The 18766-nt window shown below is 40.3% G+C and overlaps 1 protein-coding gene across 3 annotated transcripts in view; it reads right to left on the bottom strand.

Annotated features, from left to right (window-relative positions):
• Nucleotides 1-18634, bottom strand: part of SLC10A6 (solute carrier family 10 member 6) — a 31114-nt gene extending 12480 nt beyond the window's left edge. For all 3 annotated transcript variants that reach the window (XM_043572232.1, XM_043572233.1, XM_043572234.1), the window contains exons 1-2: nucleotides 18013-18634; nucleotides 4054-4172 (exon numbers count right to left, since the gene is read on the bottom strand). In XM_043572232.1, coding sequence (XP_043428167.1) covers nucleotides 4054-4172; nucleotides 18013-18389 — 496 coding nt within the window. In that variant the 5' untranslated portion in view covers nucleotides 18390-18634. The remainder of the gene's footprint in view (nucleotides 1-4053; nucleotides 4173-18012) is intronic.
• Nucleotides 18635-18766: the final 132 nt, after the last annotated feature.

The following is an 18766-nucleotide window of genomic DNA, read 5'->3' as shown; positions in this document are numbered from 1 at the left end:
TCTGCATCCACCTCCAAATATAAAGAAAGAAAAAATCTTTGGAAGACAGTCTTTGAAGGGTATATGTTACCACTGAATGCCACCATTCTTGTTCCATCATTTCTCTCTCAAAATCCCCCTGACAATCACATGGAATTTTAGAGACAACCAGAAATGTAAACATTAGAAAACAGGCAGACTCGGCAAAATTCTTTGGTTGCTATGCATGAGGTCACCTCTCTACGACCACAGCTATTACTTCCCTATGTGAAGCCAATGGGCCATTTGTTTCGCAAAGTAAAGAATACCTATTGCAGATATAAAAAACAGCATCTGTTACACATACCAAAGAATTTCTCATATTCTGCAAGTGTGGCCAGGTAACCTAAAGGTGGGTAGGAAAAAAATGCCTTTTAATTAACACAAGTGAGTAAAGGCATTGAAGGCAGGCTCAGGAGAGCAGAGGCCCACTTGCCAGCAGGATCCACACACTAACCTTTTCCAGTGCTGTTTTCCAAATCTGGCCAAATGCCTGCAATACTGGCTCCAAAGTTACATGAGTTGCTCATAATATGTTGGGTTTTAATTGTTTACAAGTGCCTTTTAGAATATATTATCAAAACAGAATATGTTAATTTACTGATCAGAATAAGTTGTGCATAAAATCACGATTTCCTAAACTAGGATTTCACTCAAATTTTACAAATTTAATGGGCTCCAGCTGTCATTAGCACATGTTTTTCAGCTATGGGTCATGGTTTGTAAAGCCCTCCAAGTGATGACTAGAGACTTCAGATTAACACTTTAGACTTTTAAGAATCATAATTTCTGCCAATTCTCCAAAAACTCTGAGCAAACAAGAATAGCCATATCATTTTACCAAGGTTTCCTTCTAAGCCTAGTAAGTAAACTGAGATCTCTAGGGAAAGGGCAGAGTTTAATGAGAAATGACAATGAGGAAAGCAGATATGAAAGAGATATGGATACAGTTGTGACCTGTGAATATGCTCTCTAATAATCAATAGGAATCATTCATGCTGGATCGGTAAAGATATCAAGATTCACAGGCCATGTGAAAGGTGGAACTGTAGGAACTAAAGTCTCATTAGACCCACTGTGATCCAGTTAACCAATGGCATTACAGTGAATTATATATGGTGTTTTTGTTTTTGTTTTTAATAAACAAGTTCTCTTTCTTTATTTGCAAAAATGAACTCTTGCAGTATTAAGAGCTTGGCTTTGCAGTCATATTCCCAAGTCAGAATTTCAGTTCTTTGCTGACCAGCTGCACATTCTTAGCAAAGTTAATTAACCTCTATCATCCTACAAATCTAGGAAATGGAACTACTAATAGAATCAATGTGGAAGTGTTATTTAAAGAATTAGATCGTTTATTTTTTATTTTTTATTTTTTTAGAGAGAGAAAGAAAATGAGTGGAGAAGAGGAACAGAGGGAGAGAGAGAATCTTAAGCAGGCTCCACATTCAGCATGGAGCCCAGTGCAAGGCTCAATCCCACAATGCTGGGATCATGACCTGAGCTGAAATCAAGAGTTAGATTCTCAGGAACATGACAAGGATGTCCACTCTCATGGACATCTCTGTTATTCAACATAGTGTTGGAAGTCCTAGCCTAAGCAATCAGACAACACAAAGAAATAAAAGGCATCCAAGTCAGAAGGAGAAAGTCAAACTTTTACTCTTCACAGGTGACATGATACTCCATGTGGAAAATCCAAAAGACTCCATCAGAAAATTACTAGAACGGATACATGAATTCAGCAACATCGCAGGATATAAAATCAATGTACAGAAATTGGTTGCATTTCTATACATCAATAATGAAGCAGCAGAAAGAGAAATCAAGGAATCAATCCCATTTACAATTGCACCAAAAATACCTAGGAATAAGCGTAACCAAAGAGGTGAAAAATCTATACACTGAAAACTATAGAAACTTTTATGAAAGAAATTGAAGAAGATACACAAAAAAATGGAAAAATATCCATTCTCATGGCTTGGAAGAACAAATATTGTTAAAATGTCGATACTACCCAAAGCAATCTACATATTCAATGTAATCCCTGTCAAAATAACACCAGCATTCTTCACAAAACTAGAACAAATAATCCTAAAATTTGTATGGAACCAGAAAAGACCTCAAATAGCCCAAGCAATCCTGAAAAAGAAAACCAAAGCTGGAGGCATCACAATTCCAGACTTCAAGCTATACTACCAAGCTGTAATCAAGACAATATGATACGGGCACAAGAACAGACACATAGATCAATGGAACAGGATAGAGAACCCAGAATTGGATCCACAATCATATGGCCAACCAATTTTGGCAAAGCAGGAAAGAATATCCAATGGAAAAAAGACAGTCTCTTCAGCAAATGGTGTTGGGCAAACTGGACAGCGACATGCAGAAGAATGAACCTGGACCACTTTCTTACACCATACACAAAAATAAACTCAAAATGGATGAAAGACATACACGTAAGACAGGAAGCCATCAAAATCCTAGAAGAGAAAACAGGCAACAACCTCTTTGACCTCAGCTGCAGCAACTTCTTACTTGACATGTCTCCAGAGGCAAGGGAAACAAAAGCAAAAATGAACTATTGGGACATCATCAAGATAAAAACTTCTGCACAGCAAAGGAAACAATCCGCAAAACTAAGAGGCAACTGACAGAAAAGGACAAGATATTTGCAAGTGACATATCAGATAAAGGGTTAGTATCCAAAATCTATAAAGAACTTACCAAACTCAACACCAAAAAAACCCCACAAATAATCCAGTGAAGAAATGGGCAAAAGACATGTCTTCTTTTCCAAAGACATCCAGATGACTAAAAGACACATGAAAAAATGCTCAACATCACTCCTCATCAGTGAAATACAAATCAAAATGACAATGAGATATCACCTCACACCTGTCAGAATGGCTAACATTAACAACAGATGTTGGCAAGCATGTGGAGAAAGAGGATCTCTTTTGCACTTCTGGTAGGAATACAAACTGGTGCAGCCACTCTGGAAACAGTATGGAGGTTCCTCAAAAAGTTAAAAATAAACTACCCTGTGACCCAGCAATTGCACCACTAGGTATTTATCCAAAGGATGCAGGAGTGCTGTTTTGAAGGGGTACATGCACCCCAAAGTTTATAGCAGCACTATTGACAATAGCCAAAATATGGAAAGAGCCCAAATGTCCACCAACTGATGAATGGATAAAGAAGATGTGGTATATACATACAGTGGAATATTACTTGGTGATCAAAAAGAATGAAATCCTGCCATTTGCAACAACGTGGATAGAACTAGAGTGTATTATGCTAAGTGAAATAAGTCAGTCAAAGAAAGACAGATATCATATGATTTGACTCACATGTGGAATTTAAGATACAAAACAGATGAACATAAGGAAGGGAAGCAAAAATAACATAAAAACAGAGAGAGAGACAAACCATAAGAGACTCTTAAATACAGAGAACAAACTGAAGGTTGTTGGATGGACGGTGTTGGGTGGGAGGAAGGGCTAAAGGGGTGAGGGACATTAAGGAGGACACTTGTTGGGATGAGCACTGGGTGTCATAAGTGATGAATCACTAAATTTTATTCCTGAAATTATTATTATACTATATGTTATCTAACTTGGATTTAAGTTTTAAAAAATTTTTTTAAATTTTTTTAACGTTTTATTTATTTTTCAGACATGGAGAGACAGAGCATGAACAGGGGAGGGTCAGAGAGAGGGAGACACAGAATCTGAAATAGGCTCCAGGCTCTGAGCTGTCAGCACAGAGCCCGACGCAGGGCTCGAACTCACGGACCGCAAGATCATGACCTGAGCCAAAGTCGGTCGCTTAACCGACTGAGCCACCCAGGCACCCCTAAAAAAATTTTTTTTTAATTTTTTTTAGAGTTGGACACTCAACTGAGCCACCCAGGCTCACTATCCGAGTAGTTTATTTTAAAATCCACATAAAGGAGGCACATAATAAACAATGGCTATTAGTATTACCATCACCATTACTATTACTGTTCCATTTCACAAGCCCAGTACAGACCTATATTCTGATATGGAATGGTGAGATTCTGCTCAAGATTCCAGGACAAGGTGTAGAGATACAGGCAGAGCGGCATCATTCCCAGGGCAGCCACAGTGGAACAGGTCGTCATAGTGATGCTGAAAGTGAAAATAAAAGGATGCATAAGAGGAAGAGTTTGAAATGATGAAGTCCTGACCAAAAGCAACTCCCAGAGCATACCTTAGAGATCACATGGGGTGAATTACTTGAAGCTCACTCCTATCTTGTTATTCAACAAATGACTTCATATGTGGCCCAGAAACAGATTTCCAGCAGTATCTGACGTTCATCAATTAACTCCTATTTACTTAAGAATCTACTTGTTCTAAATGTTCTGCCAGGTCCTAAAGGGTTTTTTTCTTTATAGAGTTTTTTCTATTGAGATATAATTCATATACCACAAAATCCATTATTTTTAAAGTGTTTTCAGTACATTCACAAGATTGTGCAAAAACATTATATATTTCTATACTTTTTTCATCATCCCAAAAAAAGGAACCCCACCCTCATTCTCTTCTCCTAGCCACTGGCAACCAGTAATCCACTTTCTGTCTTTATAGGATTTCCCATTCTGGACATTTCATATGAATACAATCATACAATATGTGGTCTTTTTGGTGTGTCTGGCTTCTTTCACTTAGCATAATGTTTTTGAGCTTCATCCACATTTTAGCATGTATCAGTACACCATTTCCTTTTTATGACTGAATCATATTCCATTGTATAGATAGACCACATTATTTCTGCCCATCCACTAACTGATAAACACTTGAGGTGTTCCCTCTTTTTGGTTACTATGAATAATGCAGCTATGAATATTTGTGCACGATGTTTTGTGCAGACATATGAATTCAATTCTCTAAGGTGTATACCAGGAGCAGAATTGCTGGATCGTAGTTTAATTTTTTGAGGAAATGCCATTTTCAAAGCAGCTGCACCATTTTACACTCTGCCATCAATATATGAAGGCATTCTGTTAAAAATTTTTGCACAAATATTCATGAGGGATATTAGTGTGTAGTTTTATGTTCCTGTAATGTCTTTGTCTAATTTTGCTACCGGGAGATGGGAATAGGGCAAATTTGCCACAAGGCTAAGTGTTTGCCCAGTGTGAAGTGCTATAAATATCTGTCAGAAGAGGGTATCCAAATACCACATACCCTAAGTTTCCCATTGGATAGAGAAGGGACCCCCACAGCACAGATCCTCAGAGCAAGCTGGACAGAGCCAGCGAAGTTACAAAACCATAGCAAAAAAGAATTGATATGGGATGCTAGACTAAATTAAAAGTTCTCTTTGGGGCACTTTCATGGCTTAGTCAGCTGAGCATCCAACTCTTGATTTGGGCTCAGGTCATCATCCCAGGGTCATGGGGTCGAGCCCTGTATCAAGCTCTACGCTGAGCCAAGAGCCTGCTTAGGATTTTCTCTCTCTCTCTCCCCCTCTGCCCCTTTCCCCTGCTCACTCTTTTCTCCCTCTCTCTCTCTCTCTCTCTAAAAATTCTCTTTGAATTCTAATATTGTATAACCCCATGATTATAGATAGGAATTGAAGTAGAGTGATAAAGTAAGATTTCTAGACTTCAAAATGGTGGTGTGATTGACAGAATAAGTGGTCACTTAGCATCTGAGAGGACATGTTAAGTTAGGGATGACAACAGAACATCCACCAGAAATATCCCAGGTAGGCAAAGGAAAACTCAGGACCGCAGCTGCTGTCCATCACTAGACACACAAATCCGGCCATCTTGGGAAGTGAAATGTAGGTGCAAGAGCTGAATGAACCAAATCCAAACAGCCTGACAATAGCCAAGCCACACAACTTCACCAGGAAAACAAAGGTGAATGATCAGAACAGAGTTTTGGTCTTTGTTGAACAAAGCTGGGATGATTTCTGATAGACAACTGGGTTTGTTTATCTCTGTCATTATTGAGATTATCTCCAAGTGAAAAAGATAACAAAGTGCTGTGGGTCTGGAAGATTTGCAAATACTTAATATCTAGAGTAAAAATCCATCAGTTTAAAACCTTTAAAGACTCTGTATCTTGACTACTGTACTTTTATTGCATCCTATCAAATGTTATCGCTTCATCAATTTATAATATGTTGTTAATATTTTTTCTGACTAATAAAGTCTTGTTTTCCAAGTCTCTACATTTCTTAATTGGAGAACAGAACTTAGTCACACATTAAAATGCATAGCTTCAGTGCAAGAGGTAAAGCATGCATAATGGGACCAGGGGCATGGGGAGCAGAGCCGTGGAAAGAGCTCTCCTGCTTTGGACTGGGGCCAGAGAGGGGCCACCGTGCATGTAAAGAAAGACAGAGAAGCGAGTGGAGAGCTAGGAGATTACATTCGATGAAAGCTGAGAAAGGAGAGACTTCAAATGTAGGCTAAAAGCCAAAAGTAGATCAAAAAGGATGAAAACCCAAGAAGTCCACTTAGGACCATCCAACCTTCCCCAGTGTTTTGTGCCTCTACCCCAGAACAATCCTTTCCTCCGCTCACCTCCACCCCCAGCTCCCAAACCCAAGCTGCCTTTTGTCCCTGTCTGGATGACAGAACCAGTGAAAGAATAAATCAAAAGGAAATGGGTAAATGGAAATGAGAGATCCTTCAGGCCAACAAAATATTTTCTAACTGATGGGGAAAATTACACAATCTGTCTAAACATGCACAAACTGCTTCTAGACACTGTTAACGCTGCTCTATTCAATGAGGTGAGGCAAATGGAGCATCGCATAACACAACCCACGGGAAAACAAGAGTTTATCCACCTCAAATCCAGGTCCAGAGTCTGGAAACTTCTTAATATTCATTGTTTGAGTTCTCACAGCAGACTGCTTTGTGCAGGGTATATGTCCAATCTGTGTCCGTGGCCCAAATGGCCAAGAGATGGGGAGGCGAACCACCTCCCAGCCCACCAAGGAGAAGGAGACCCTCTGCAGGGCTAAGGTCTTCTGCAGGGATAACAAGGGTCCTCCAGCACTTCATCAGGCCTTCAAGTCACCATCATTCTTCCTCATAATACAGATCACCAATGTTTCCATCTAATTACCTTGCCTACAAACCATCTATGATTATTTTGACATTTTCTACCAGTGTTTATACTCTTGGCAAAGCACCAACCGCTCTGTTTCAAGGATATTAAAAATGCTCCTCTGCACTCTCATTCATTGCTGATGAACTTGCAAAATGAGATACTTTGACGATATAGATAAATTACACATGGGCTTATCCTTTAGCCCAACAATGCTATAGGTTATGGGAATCTATCCCTAGAATGTACTGTCAAAACTATGAAAAGACATGTGCCCAAGGTTATTATATATGTATTTAGTATACCTTTTCTACCTGGCAATCTCTGGCAATAGTGTTCCAGGAGAGTAGAAGTGGAAACTGTAAAGCCCCTTGAAGCTTCAGTTTGGAAGCAATAGGGCATCACTTCTGTGTCATTGTATTAGTCAAAATAAGTCACCAGACCAGCCCAGATTCAAGGGATGGAGAATAGGTGCCCCCGTCTGGATGGGAGGATGAACCTTATCACATTACAAAGGAAGGTGCATACAAGAATGGAAGGAATCTGTGGCCATATTTTGCGATCTATCAAAGACAAATACTAAAATATTCGCAGTCAAAATAATACGCGGAGCTGGCCTCAAAAAAAATCCATTGGGTAAGTGGGGATAGAAATGAAATGAGATGGATCATAAGTTAATAATTGCTAAAGCTGGGTGAAGTATACCAGAGGGTTCACTATTCTTTGCACTTTTATATATATTTGCCATTTCCCACAGTAAAAAAATAAACAAATGTCCCTTCCATCTTTGTGGGAGACTGTATATCTCCCACAGTGATAGCAGTGGGAGACTGCTATCAATCTGGTGATTCAGGATTTTTTTGTATCATATTTTACGTTGAGAGGCTTTGCTGTAAATCTAGTATAATGCATACACCGGCATGGGGGTATCTAAAGCATCTTCTGCCCAACCCTGGCTGGCCTTGGGCTTTTCCTTCCTCAGGGCTGCTGTGTACCTCTCTGCACTTAGAACATTCATCCTTGAAGAACAGCTCCCATTGCCCTGTAGATATTTTTATTTGCATTATCTCACATACTGTACCTTACATAAGTGCTTGTTTACCTATCAATGTGTGGTACACTTATCAACTCTGAGTTGCTTAAGGGCAAGGACTATATTGACCTCCACACCCATAGGATCTGGCAGTCTCATGCTATAGCATCTTGGAGGAGCTCATTAAATACCAAATAAATCAAAGAATGAACCAATGTATCAAAACACTGGTGCTAGGACAATGTTCTCTCTGCTCTTCCTCATATGTCACATATCTGCAAGTGAACGTTGCAAATCTTAGTGAAATGATCCCTTTACACTGAATTGCAATGGTAAACATCCCAACCATAATCCAGGAACAGAAATTTTTTATTAAAAAATAACTAAAACCGGGGCGCCTGGGTGGCTCAGTCGGTTAAGCGTCCGACTTCAGCTCAGGTCATGATCTCACGGTCTGTGAGTTCGAGTCCCACCTCGGGCTCTGTGCTGACAGCTCAGAGCCTGGAGCCCATTTCAGATTCTGTGTCTCCCTCTCTCTCTGCCCCTCCCCTGTTCATGCTCTGTCTCTCTGTCTCAAAAATAAATAAAACATTAAAAAAATAATAATAACTAAAACCATGCTTTCCCAAGTTCAAATGTGAAAAACATTTTGAGGAGCAAATATTTAGCTGATTGGAGTCCTTTTCAGAAATCCAGACTTAGGTAACTCACAAGTGATTATGTATTTCCCTTCTCCTCTTATTTCTTTTAATCTTCTATTTTCTTTTTAGTCTTCTAAGATTGTCTTTTATGCAGTCCTATTTTATTGTTGCTTATTCAATGAATAGAGGCTTTTTCTTTGTTTCTCTTTGAAGCAATCACACAATACACCTTACTCTGTAGCTTGGTTGCTTTTTTTAATCCACTTAATCACAGGTATCCCTTCAGGACAATACATGAAGCTTAAACTCATTCGCTTAAAGAATGAAGAGTACACCATGATCTAAATATGTCATAATTTCTTCAATCACTTCATTAATGATGAATAAATTGCTTTGAGTGTTTTTCCATTATAAACAAAGTGATGATAAACATTCTTGTATGTATTTCCCTTGAAATAATTCTTTTATTTCTGTAGATTCCTCAAAGTGGAATTGCTTTATCAAAGGTTTGTTTTTTACTTTTAATAGATACTGCCATATTATTTCACAAAAAGATTGTTACATTTCACAATCTTTCCCACACTGAATATGATCAATCCCTTTTAATTCTCATGAGAACATTGAAAAATGCATCTCACTGATATCTTGTTATACTGTCTATGTGCTTGTGCTTTCTGTCATAGTCCCTGACCTTTTGGATGTCCTCTCCCAAGCAGCCTTGCTTGTCTGACTTTTTCTTCTTTACTTGTAGGAGCTCCTTTAAAATTAGAGTATGTATGATCATGCGTAATCAAATAGCTTCAGCGAGTTTATTGCATGGTTTTGACTACACTGATGGATTTTGCCATAATAAATAATGAACACTGAGATATTCTCATGTGTCCATTTTTTTTAATGTTTTATTTTTATTTTTATTTATTTTTTATTTTTTTTAACGTTTATTTATTTTTGGGACAGAGAGAGACGGAGCATGAACGGGGGAGGGTCAGAGAGAGGGAGACACGAATATGAAACAGGCTCCAGGCTCTGAGCTGTCAGCACAGAGCCCGACGCGGGGCTCGAACTTACGAACCGTGAGATCATGACCTGAGGTGAAGTTGGCCGCTTAACCAACTGAGCCACCCAGGCGCCCCTTTATTTTTATTTTTGACAGAGGGAGAGAGAGAGAGAGAGAGAGAGAAACAGCATGAGCGGGGGAGGGGCAGAGAGAGAGGGAGACACAGAATCCGAAGCAGGCTCCAGGCTCTGGGCTGGAACTCACGGACTGTGAGATCATGACCTGAGCCGAAGTCGGATGCTCAACCCACTGAGCCACCCAGACGCCCCCACGTGTGTCCCTTTTTTTAATGGCTTCTGAGTTTCTTGTCTTGTTAAAGATCTCCTCTCCTGAGGGTATTCTAATGTCGTCCCCACTTTTTACTTCTTTATAGGTTGATATTTTGTATTTATATTTTTAGCTCATCTAAAATTTATATTTTATATGGTAGAAGATCAGAGGCTAATCTATTGTCTTCTATATAGAGGGGCAAGTATGTTAATCTAATTCACTAAATAATTTTCCACTAAATTGAAGTCCCAACTTCATTATGTGTTACATGCCGAAATGTACTCAAAATGTACTCTAATCAAATACTAGACTTTTAAACACGGTGTTTTCATAGTGAGTTTTCACATGTGGTAGAGCAAATACTTCCACATAAGTTTTTCTCAAACTTGCCATAGCAGTTCTTGTACATATGTTATTCTTTATGAAGTTTAAAATTATTTTATCCTGGGGCACCTGGGTGGCTCAGTCGGTTAAGCTTCTGACTTCGGCTCAGGTTATGATCTCACGGTGTGTGAGTTCGAGCCCCCATCAGACCGTCTGCCGTCAGCACAGAGACCACTCCAGATCCTCTGTCCACTCTGCCCCTCCCCTGCTCATGTTTTCTCTCTCTCTCTCTCTAAAATAAATATTTTTTAAATCTTCAAAAAAATAAATAAAAGTAATCTATCCTATTAAGAATGTTTACTTTGGGGCGCCTGGGTGGCTCAGTCGGTTAAGAGTCAGACTCTTGATTTTGGTTCAGCTCATGATCTCATGGGTCGTGAGTTAGAGCCCCACATCAGACTCTCTGCTGTCAGCACAGAGCTTGCTTCAGATCCTCTGTCCCCCTCTCTCTCTGCCTCTCCCCGACTGGTTTTCTCCCTCCCTCCCCCCCTTCTCTCTCTCTCTCAAAAACAACTTAAAAAAAAAAAAAAGAATGTTTACTTTGAGCAAAGACTTCTTCCTAACTAGAGGAACAGGTAAAGGAAGAAAAGCAGTTTGCCACAGTTCTCAAACCCCTGTCCATGAAGAAGGTGTTTGGGAAGCATTTCCAAACTCTTAGCCTACAATAATGCTACATTCCTTGACTCTTCATACTAAGTCCTGGGAGAAATTCCATATTACGTCACTCTGATCTTGAACTTCTGGAGAAATTGCACAGCATGTTTCCACTGAGTTGCTTTGGCACGAACAGCAGAAAGGTAAGATTCATGACTGTGGGAGGCAAATGTGAGATTTCTAGCAGACTGATTCTATATCCTCGATTACATAGGTTTCTGCTTCCATCCTTTACACGACTGTCCAAGCCCGTGGTGTTTGGCAGATGGTGCTCTGCCAGCTGTTAGAAACACCCGCAGAACTGTAAACAGTGAATGTGTGTGAGTGCAGTGCAAAGTCACACCTTTGGTTTTATTGCCATGAAATTCCAGTGTGGCATAAATGGAGGATGTAGCTAACTGGGTCTCTTGGCTGTTCACATATAGGAAAATTGTTGGCCAAGGCTGACTTCAATAAAACAAGATTCCACTTGCACTGAGAAGAATGGCATCACCATCCCCAAACTATTACAGAAAATCATGAGACTGCTTCAGCAAGTCTGGACAAACAGGTAAATCCTGCACCTCTCTTAAAATAAGTAGATTATCTATATACGCATTATATTAAAATGCAATGTGTGTAAGTGTACCATTTTGCCATTGGGTTTAAATTATTCAAATGCTCTTTCAGTATCAAACTAATAAAATTAGGAACTCTGACACTCAAAACTATGACAGCACACACTTGCTTCTACACTAGAAAAAAAAGTAAAAACCATCTGGCTAAGCGGACAGACATGGGGTATGCTATCATATCAGGTGAACAGAGCCAGTCCCGGAAGAGTTAAAGGCCAGGTTTTCCATTCCCAGATATAAATGTTACTCCTGTCTGCTGCTTCTCAATAACAATAACTAGCATTTATTGGGGCGCCTGGGCGGCTCAGTTGGTAAGGCGTCCGACTTCAGCTCAGGTCATGATCTCGCAGTTTGTGAGTTTGAGCCCTGTGTCTGGCTCTGTGCTGACAGCTCAGAGCCTGGAGCCTGCTTCCGATTCTGTCTCTCACTCTCTGCCCCTTCCCCGCTCACACCGTCTCTCTCTCTCTCACACACAGATAAATAAACATTAAAAAAATTTTTTTAAAATAGCATTTATTCAACACTACCTGCTAAGTGTTATACCCCATGCTTTTAGATATATTTTATCTTTTCATCTATACAATAACCATATATGTAGGTAGTGGGTTTTTTTAATTTTTTTAAATGTTTTACTCATTTTTAAGAGAGACAGACAGACATAGACAGAGCACGAGCAGGGGAAGGGCAGAGAGAGAAAGAGACACAGAATCTGAGGCAGGCTCCAGGTTCCAAGCTGTCAGCACAGAGCCTGATGTGGGGCTTGCCCCTATGACCTAGGAGATCATGACCTGAGCTGAAGTCAGACGCTTAACCAACTGAACCACCCAGGCACCCCATAGTGTTTCCATTTCATAGGCAAGGAAACTAAGGTACAAAGAGTTACCAAAACTTGCATGAAGTCACATGGATTCACTCTAAGTTCTGTCTCTTAAGATGATCTCTGGCTCTCCACCGGGCCATGTCAGACTGACCTGAAGAATCTGAAGTTCTATTTGCCAGATGTCTGCTAAAGGACCAAGAGCTACTTTAAAGGTCAAAGGTCAAAACTGGCCAGTGAAGCCCTCAGGCTCCACCACCACCCTCGGTCAGAATCCTTTCTCTGCAGTTCACAACACAGCTACATCCTCAGGTAAGTATGGACCTTGTATAGCAAAAGTTGTCAAACTAAAGACTGTGGGAGCTGTCCCAAGTTGCACCAATAAACTGATTGCATTTCAAGCGGGGTTTTTATAACACACACAGGCAATTAGAAACTTTCCTTCAGTCATTCACTCAATGTTGGTGGAGCGCCTACCACCATCAGGCTGGCACTGAGTATGCAAAGCTGAAGAAGCCCTCAAGGAGATTATAGACCTAGTGAGTGAGGCGGATTAGGAGATGAGCTATTAAAACGCCCTCCTACAGATGATAAGAATTGCATACTTGATGCTATGGGGACAGATTGGAGAGCCATCTCTGTCAAATAGTTTAAGGAGAAACATTAAAAACTGGGGTGGAGGGAGGGGGACACAGAGACCTTATAACTTGCTTATCTTTTCCTGTTGTACAAAATACTTAAAAAGACCTCAGATCCACTTCTGGTTTATACCCAAAAGAATTGAATGCAGGGACTCTGACAGATTTGCACGCATTGCACACATAGCAGCATTATTCACAACAGCCAAAAGATGGAAATGACGGACGTGTCCATCAACAGATGAACGGATGACTACATGCGCTATATGCATATGATATACAACCTTAAAAAAGAGAGAAAATTCTGACACATGATACAACATGGATGCACTCTGAAGACATTATACTAAGTGAAGTAGCCCAGATACAAAAGGACAAAAGTTTTATGATTTCACTTGTACGAGATACTTAGTCAAATTCACAGAGACAGAATGGTGGTTGACAGGTCCGAAGGGAAAGGAGAGTTATTGTTTAGTGGGTACAGAGTTTCAATTTGGGAAGATGAAAACGATACGGGGATGGGTGTTAGTGACTGTACAACAGTGTACTAAGGCCACTGAACTGCACACTTAAAAATGGTGAAAATGGTAGATTTTTATGTACTGTATACTCTTTAAAAAGGACCTCAGAGAGTCTAACCCATTGACTTTACAAAAGAGGAAACTGAGGTCCAGAGAGGTAAATTGCTCAAAGTCACACAGCTCCTTGGGCAGAGACTAAAACACGGACCCTGACACAGTGCTCTTTTATCTGCCTCATACAATAACTCATGCAGTATTTTGTGCCTGGTGAGATTCTAAGTACTTTATATATATTAATTCATTCAACCTTCACAACAATCCATGAGGTAGATTATGCTTCCCCCTATTGTAGAAGTGAGGAAACTGGAGCATAAAGAACTTATATAATCCGCCAAGATGACAGTTAGCAAGTGACAGTTCTACTTCCTGGCTCCAGAGTGGACTTTACTACTACTCTGTAACGCTAGATCTTAGTTTTCATGTCCTACCCTCAAAGGCAAGAATCCTGTCCATCTTTAGGACAGTAGGTTGCAAATATGTCCCTAATTCTTCACCCCATTCTTAGCCATGCCCTCTGCAGTGTGACTTTGCAGCTCATCCTTCAAGAGGCAGAATCTACTTCTCCATTCCTTGAATCTGGAAATGGCCAATGGAATGTGGTGGAAAGTAATGATGAACTGGTTTCCAGCCCAGACATCAAGAGACCTTATATGCTTCCTCTTTTTCAGAACCCTGCCTCTGACATATGATTGGGTCTAAGCTAGCCTGCAGGAGATGAGAGACCATGTGGAAGAGAGCCCAGCTGTTCCAGATGAGGCCATCCAAAACCAATCTACATTTATCTAGTCCCCAGACATGTAGAAGAACCCAGCCAAGGTTTGCTGAGCTCAATCAAGGAATAGGATAATTTTTAAGATTCCCCATACATACCAGCCAGTAGCTTTCTAGAACAATTATAATGAAGGATAATGTTATGACTAGAAGGGACAGAATTGGCTTTTCAGGCTGTGGGAACAACATGGGCAAAGCAAAGGTGGGAAAGTGCGGGGTATATTCAGAGAATAGTGAATAGTCCATTTCGACTATAGACCATTGTGCTTATTGGGAAATAAACCCAAAGAAGTAGGGTAGACCTGGCTTAGTTGCTACCTAAGTTACTAGGTGCTGAGAAGCCTTTAAATGCCTAACATGTTCATTTTCCCTTCACAATACCATAGGGAAGTGTTAGGATTTCCAGCTACAGGAAAGAGGTCCCAAGTCAGGATTTAAATATAAGTAGTCTGACCCCAGAGCCAGCCTCATCCGCTTACTACAAAACCATGGTAGAGAGAATACTGTGAAGATACTTCCATTGGCCAAGAGAGAAAGTATGAGGGCCTGCCCTGAGGAAATGGCCTTGGAGATAAATAGGAAGGACTGGCTGTGAGTAACAAGCAAGAGGATGGGCGACAGGTCTAGACATCGGATTGAGTGAATGAGGTGAAGACTGAAAAGAACCACAGGGGACTGCTTAGATGCTGAGCCCAGATGCCTGGGACAGTGATCGGTATTATCTTCAGATACACAGAATGCAGAAACTGGCTCATACGTGTTGATTCTGAAATGCTCTGCTTGGGGTGAACAAACACATGAGAACTACAGGTAGATTGAATGAAGCACGGAATTAAGGCATGAGAAATATGTGAGATCTGCAAAGAGCTAAACCGCAATTTCCTCATTTGTGAAATAAAGTTATTGTTATAATTCTTCATGAATTTTATCCAGCATGAAAACAGAATTCCAATCAAGCACTGTCTCCTTTATTTTTATTTTTGTGGCCTAGAAGTTATTTTTGTTGGTAATCAAGTGGGAAGAAATGTAGTGAACTTCGATATCGTTTCACTCAATAATACTGAATTTTCTCCGACTTGCAATTTTTATTGAGAGTTAAGATTTTATTCTCATATCTATAAGCTTTTGAAAATGTAATATTTAGTCACCATTCTAAAATTTCATTTCTTACAGGTTGTATTTTGCTTATTTTTTGTTTTGTTTGTGAGACTCAGAATCAATTTAAAAGGCAGGGGTGGGGGGGATAGTTAATAATTACTGCATGTACCTGGCATCCTGCATGTATATTTCCTCCTTAAAATATAGTCATGTGGGGAATAGGTCATTTTAACCTCATTTTAGAAATGGGGAGATGAGGCTTATAGGTTAAATAATTTGACTAAATGAAAAGCTAATTAGGTATAGAGTTGGCAAAGGGAAGCAAAATGAGTTTTATCTTTTATAGACTTCCTACTCACTGGTGCCTTTATTATAATGTTGGCTAAGAAAAGATGAAGTTAATAAATGTTCTCTTTCCCAGAGCAGAAGTGTTTGAGAACACTGGTTTAAGATTTATGCTCCTACTCAGAACAGAAGACCGAGTTGTGTTAATAAATTCATGGAAGAATGTGCCTAAATGGCAGACTGATGAGAAACAGATGTGACTTCAAATCTGCCTTCTTCTATGCTCAGCTGCAGCACTTGGCAACCTCCTTAGCCAATCTGAGTCACAATTTTCTCAGCTGTAACATTCAGAAAAATACAAGGTCACTTACAAGGTTATTATGGGAACCAAGAAAGAAGAGAGAGTACATGAAAGCATCTACCTCATGCCCCTCAACAAATTCAATAAGTAACATTTCCTTTCTCTTTCCAAAAGCAGATAGGTCCTGCATTTATCGCTGATAGGTAGACTCTGTGGAAAGAATATTTATCATCTTCCAATTATTACATTAATGATCAAGTTTATTGAATTTGAAACCACAATGCAAATTAATGCATTGTTTTGAATTCGTGATTCTTTTCAAGTCCCTGGTAAGTAGGTAACTAAAAACGTTACCATATGAAGATTAATTCCTCTGCATGGCATGAGCCCCTTAACATTTACAGGTGAAATATGTTCATGTGCTAAGCATTCAACACATGCAGGGAACTAGAAACCCAGAGCTGCAGCTGATTCACTAAAGTGAACTCCCAGCACCATCAGCACCTCTGATTCATTCCGTGCATCGCATAATAAATCTCAACTAAATGGCACACACATTGAACAAAGATTTACATTTATAAGTCATTCTTCCCCTGGGCAGGAGGTGAAACAGTTTGTTAATAAGGAAGCAAAGAATCTAGAAACACCACTGGGTTTTTTTTTGTTTTGTTTTTTTGTTTGTTTGTTTGTTTTTGTTTTTATCTTTCTGATTGTGACTTCTCTACTCTTTCTTCAAATGCTCTTTTTCAGCACCAAAACATGTACTCCCAAAGATATGTGATTAATTCATCCTCATTAAAGTGTAAATCGATGATAAAGCCTAATGTCTCCCAAGGGCATTTATTTACACCATAATTGGAAATAAGGTCCCTGACTTACATGAAAGGAATTAGATTCTAGTGATGAATGTTTAGTCTGCAAAGCAACAAGAAAGAACATTTTTAGGGACACCTGGGTGGCTCAGTCAGTTAAGCATCCAACTCTTGATTTCAGCTCAGGTCATGATCTCACAGCAGTGGGTTCAAGCCTCACGTAAGGCTCTGTGCTGAGCGTGAACCCTGCTTGGGATTCTCGCTCTCTCCCTCTCTCTATGCCCCTCCCCCACCCAGGCATGCACACTAGCTCTCTCTCTCTCTCTCTCTCAAAATAAATAAACATTTAAAAAAAAAAAAAGATAACATTCTTAGTCCTAAAACTCTGTATGTTGCTCTCCAAGTCAACTCATTAAGCCATCCCCCTGCACTTAAAACAAGATATGTCTATCATATACCCTTAAATCTCCTTTATCCAGTCCCCCTAAAGATTTGTTTCTTAAAGTAGACTCAGATGTAACACCTGATGAGAGCATGGAGGGTCTCATTCTGGTCCTGCCACCACTACTACCACCACCACTCCAGCTACCAAACAAACCCATCATTAGCTTCCTGGGATTCTCGGCCTACGTCTTGGGAGACTGTGAGCCAGGACTGTGGAAGCTACCAGTGTGGGTGAGAATGAGTTCATGCCTAGGAAGGGCCACAGGGTGAGGCGGAGACCTGTTTCTCCTATGACATATGAACCAACCCCACTACTCAGAGAGACAGTTGCCAGTGAAACAGAAGACAATCACAGCAAAGTACATTTTAAGCTCAGAAAGGAAACTCCTTGCAGGACTAAACTCCATAATCTCTACCTAAAGATTGGCAGGGTTTTGAACATGAACGTTCAAGTGCTATCAGGAGGAAGGCTTCTGGGTTTCCCTAGTGTAACTTACCTGAGATCCATATCTCCATCGACCCAGAAGGTGAAAATGTTTGAGATGGTTCCCCCTGGGCAGCACCCCATGACGAGAACAGCAACGGCTTGGGCTGGCTTCAGAGAGAAGCTGATGGCCAGGAGATAGGCCGTAAGAGGCATGAGGCCAAACTGGCAGAGCAATCCTACAGCAATGCCCCAGGGTCTCCTGATGTGCGACCATAGCTTCCGGAACTCCACAGAGCATCCCAAGGAGAACATGAGCAGGCCCATCATCACAGCCGTCACCACTGTGAAAACAAGTTCCAGGTTCCCATGTACCTCCAGTCCCACGGGCAACTCCTCCTCCGAACTGTTAGCAGGGCAGGCTGAGCTGCTGGAACAGTTTGCTCTCATCTCTTCATCTCCTTAAGACAGCATGACAAATGAACATCTGCTGCAACAGCTAGGCAGGTCTATTCTTCCACGTTTTGTAATAACACAACCAAGTCATGCATGGAGAGTCATTCCAATAGCTATTGGCCAGCCAGGTGATTCATCCTAATCTGATCAATGTATTCATGAGTGGCATTATAAAAGTAATTATCATGGGCATGAAACATATAATAAACTGGTAAGTAAGGCTTTCCACTTCTGTTCTTACTCACCACTGAATATTCAAGCGAAATGAGACAAGCAAATTTATTGTCAAGTGGAGTGACTGGGCTGTGTCGTCAGCATCACGCTATGTTCCAGGAAAATAGGTTGAATGCCAAGACATAATTTCTCCAAAT

Source organism: Prionailurus bengalensis, chromosome B1, assembly GCF_016509475.1.
Source record: "Prionailurus bengalensis isolate Pbe53 chromosome B1, Fcat_Pben_1.1_paternal_pri, whole genome shotgun sequence".
NCBI classification, from domain to species: domain Eukaryota; kingdom Metazoa; phylum Chordata; class Mammalia; order Carnivora; family Felidae; genus Prionailurus; species Prionailurus bengalensis.
Note: the sequence above shows the minus strand (reverse complement) of the source record. Positions and strands in the feature narration are given on the sequence as shown.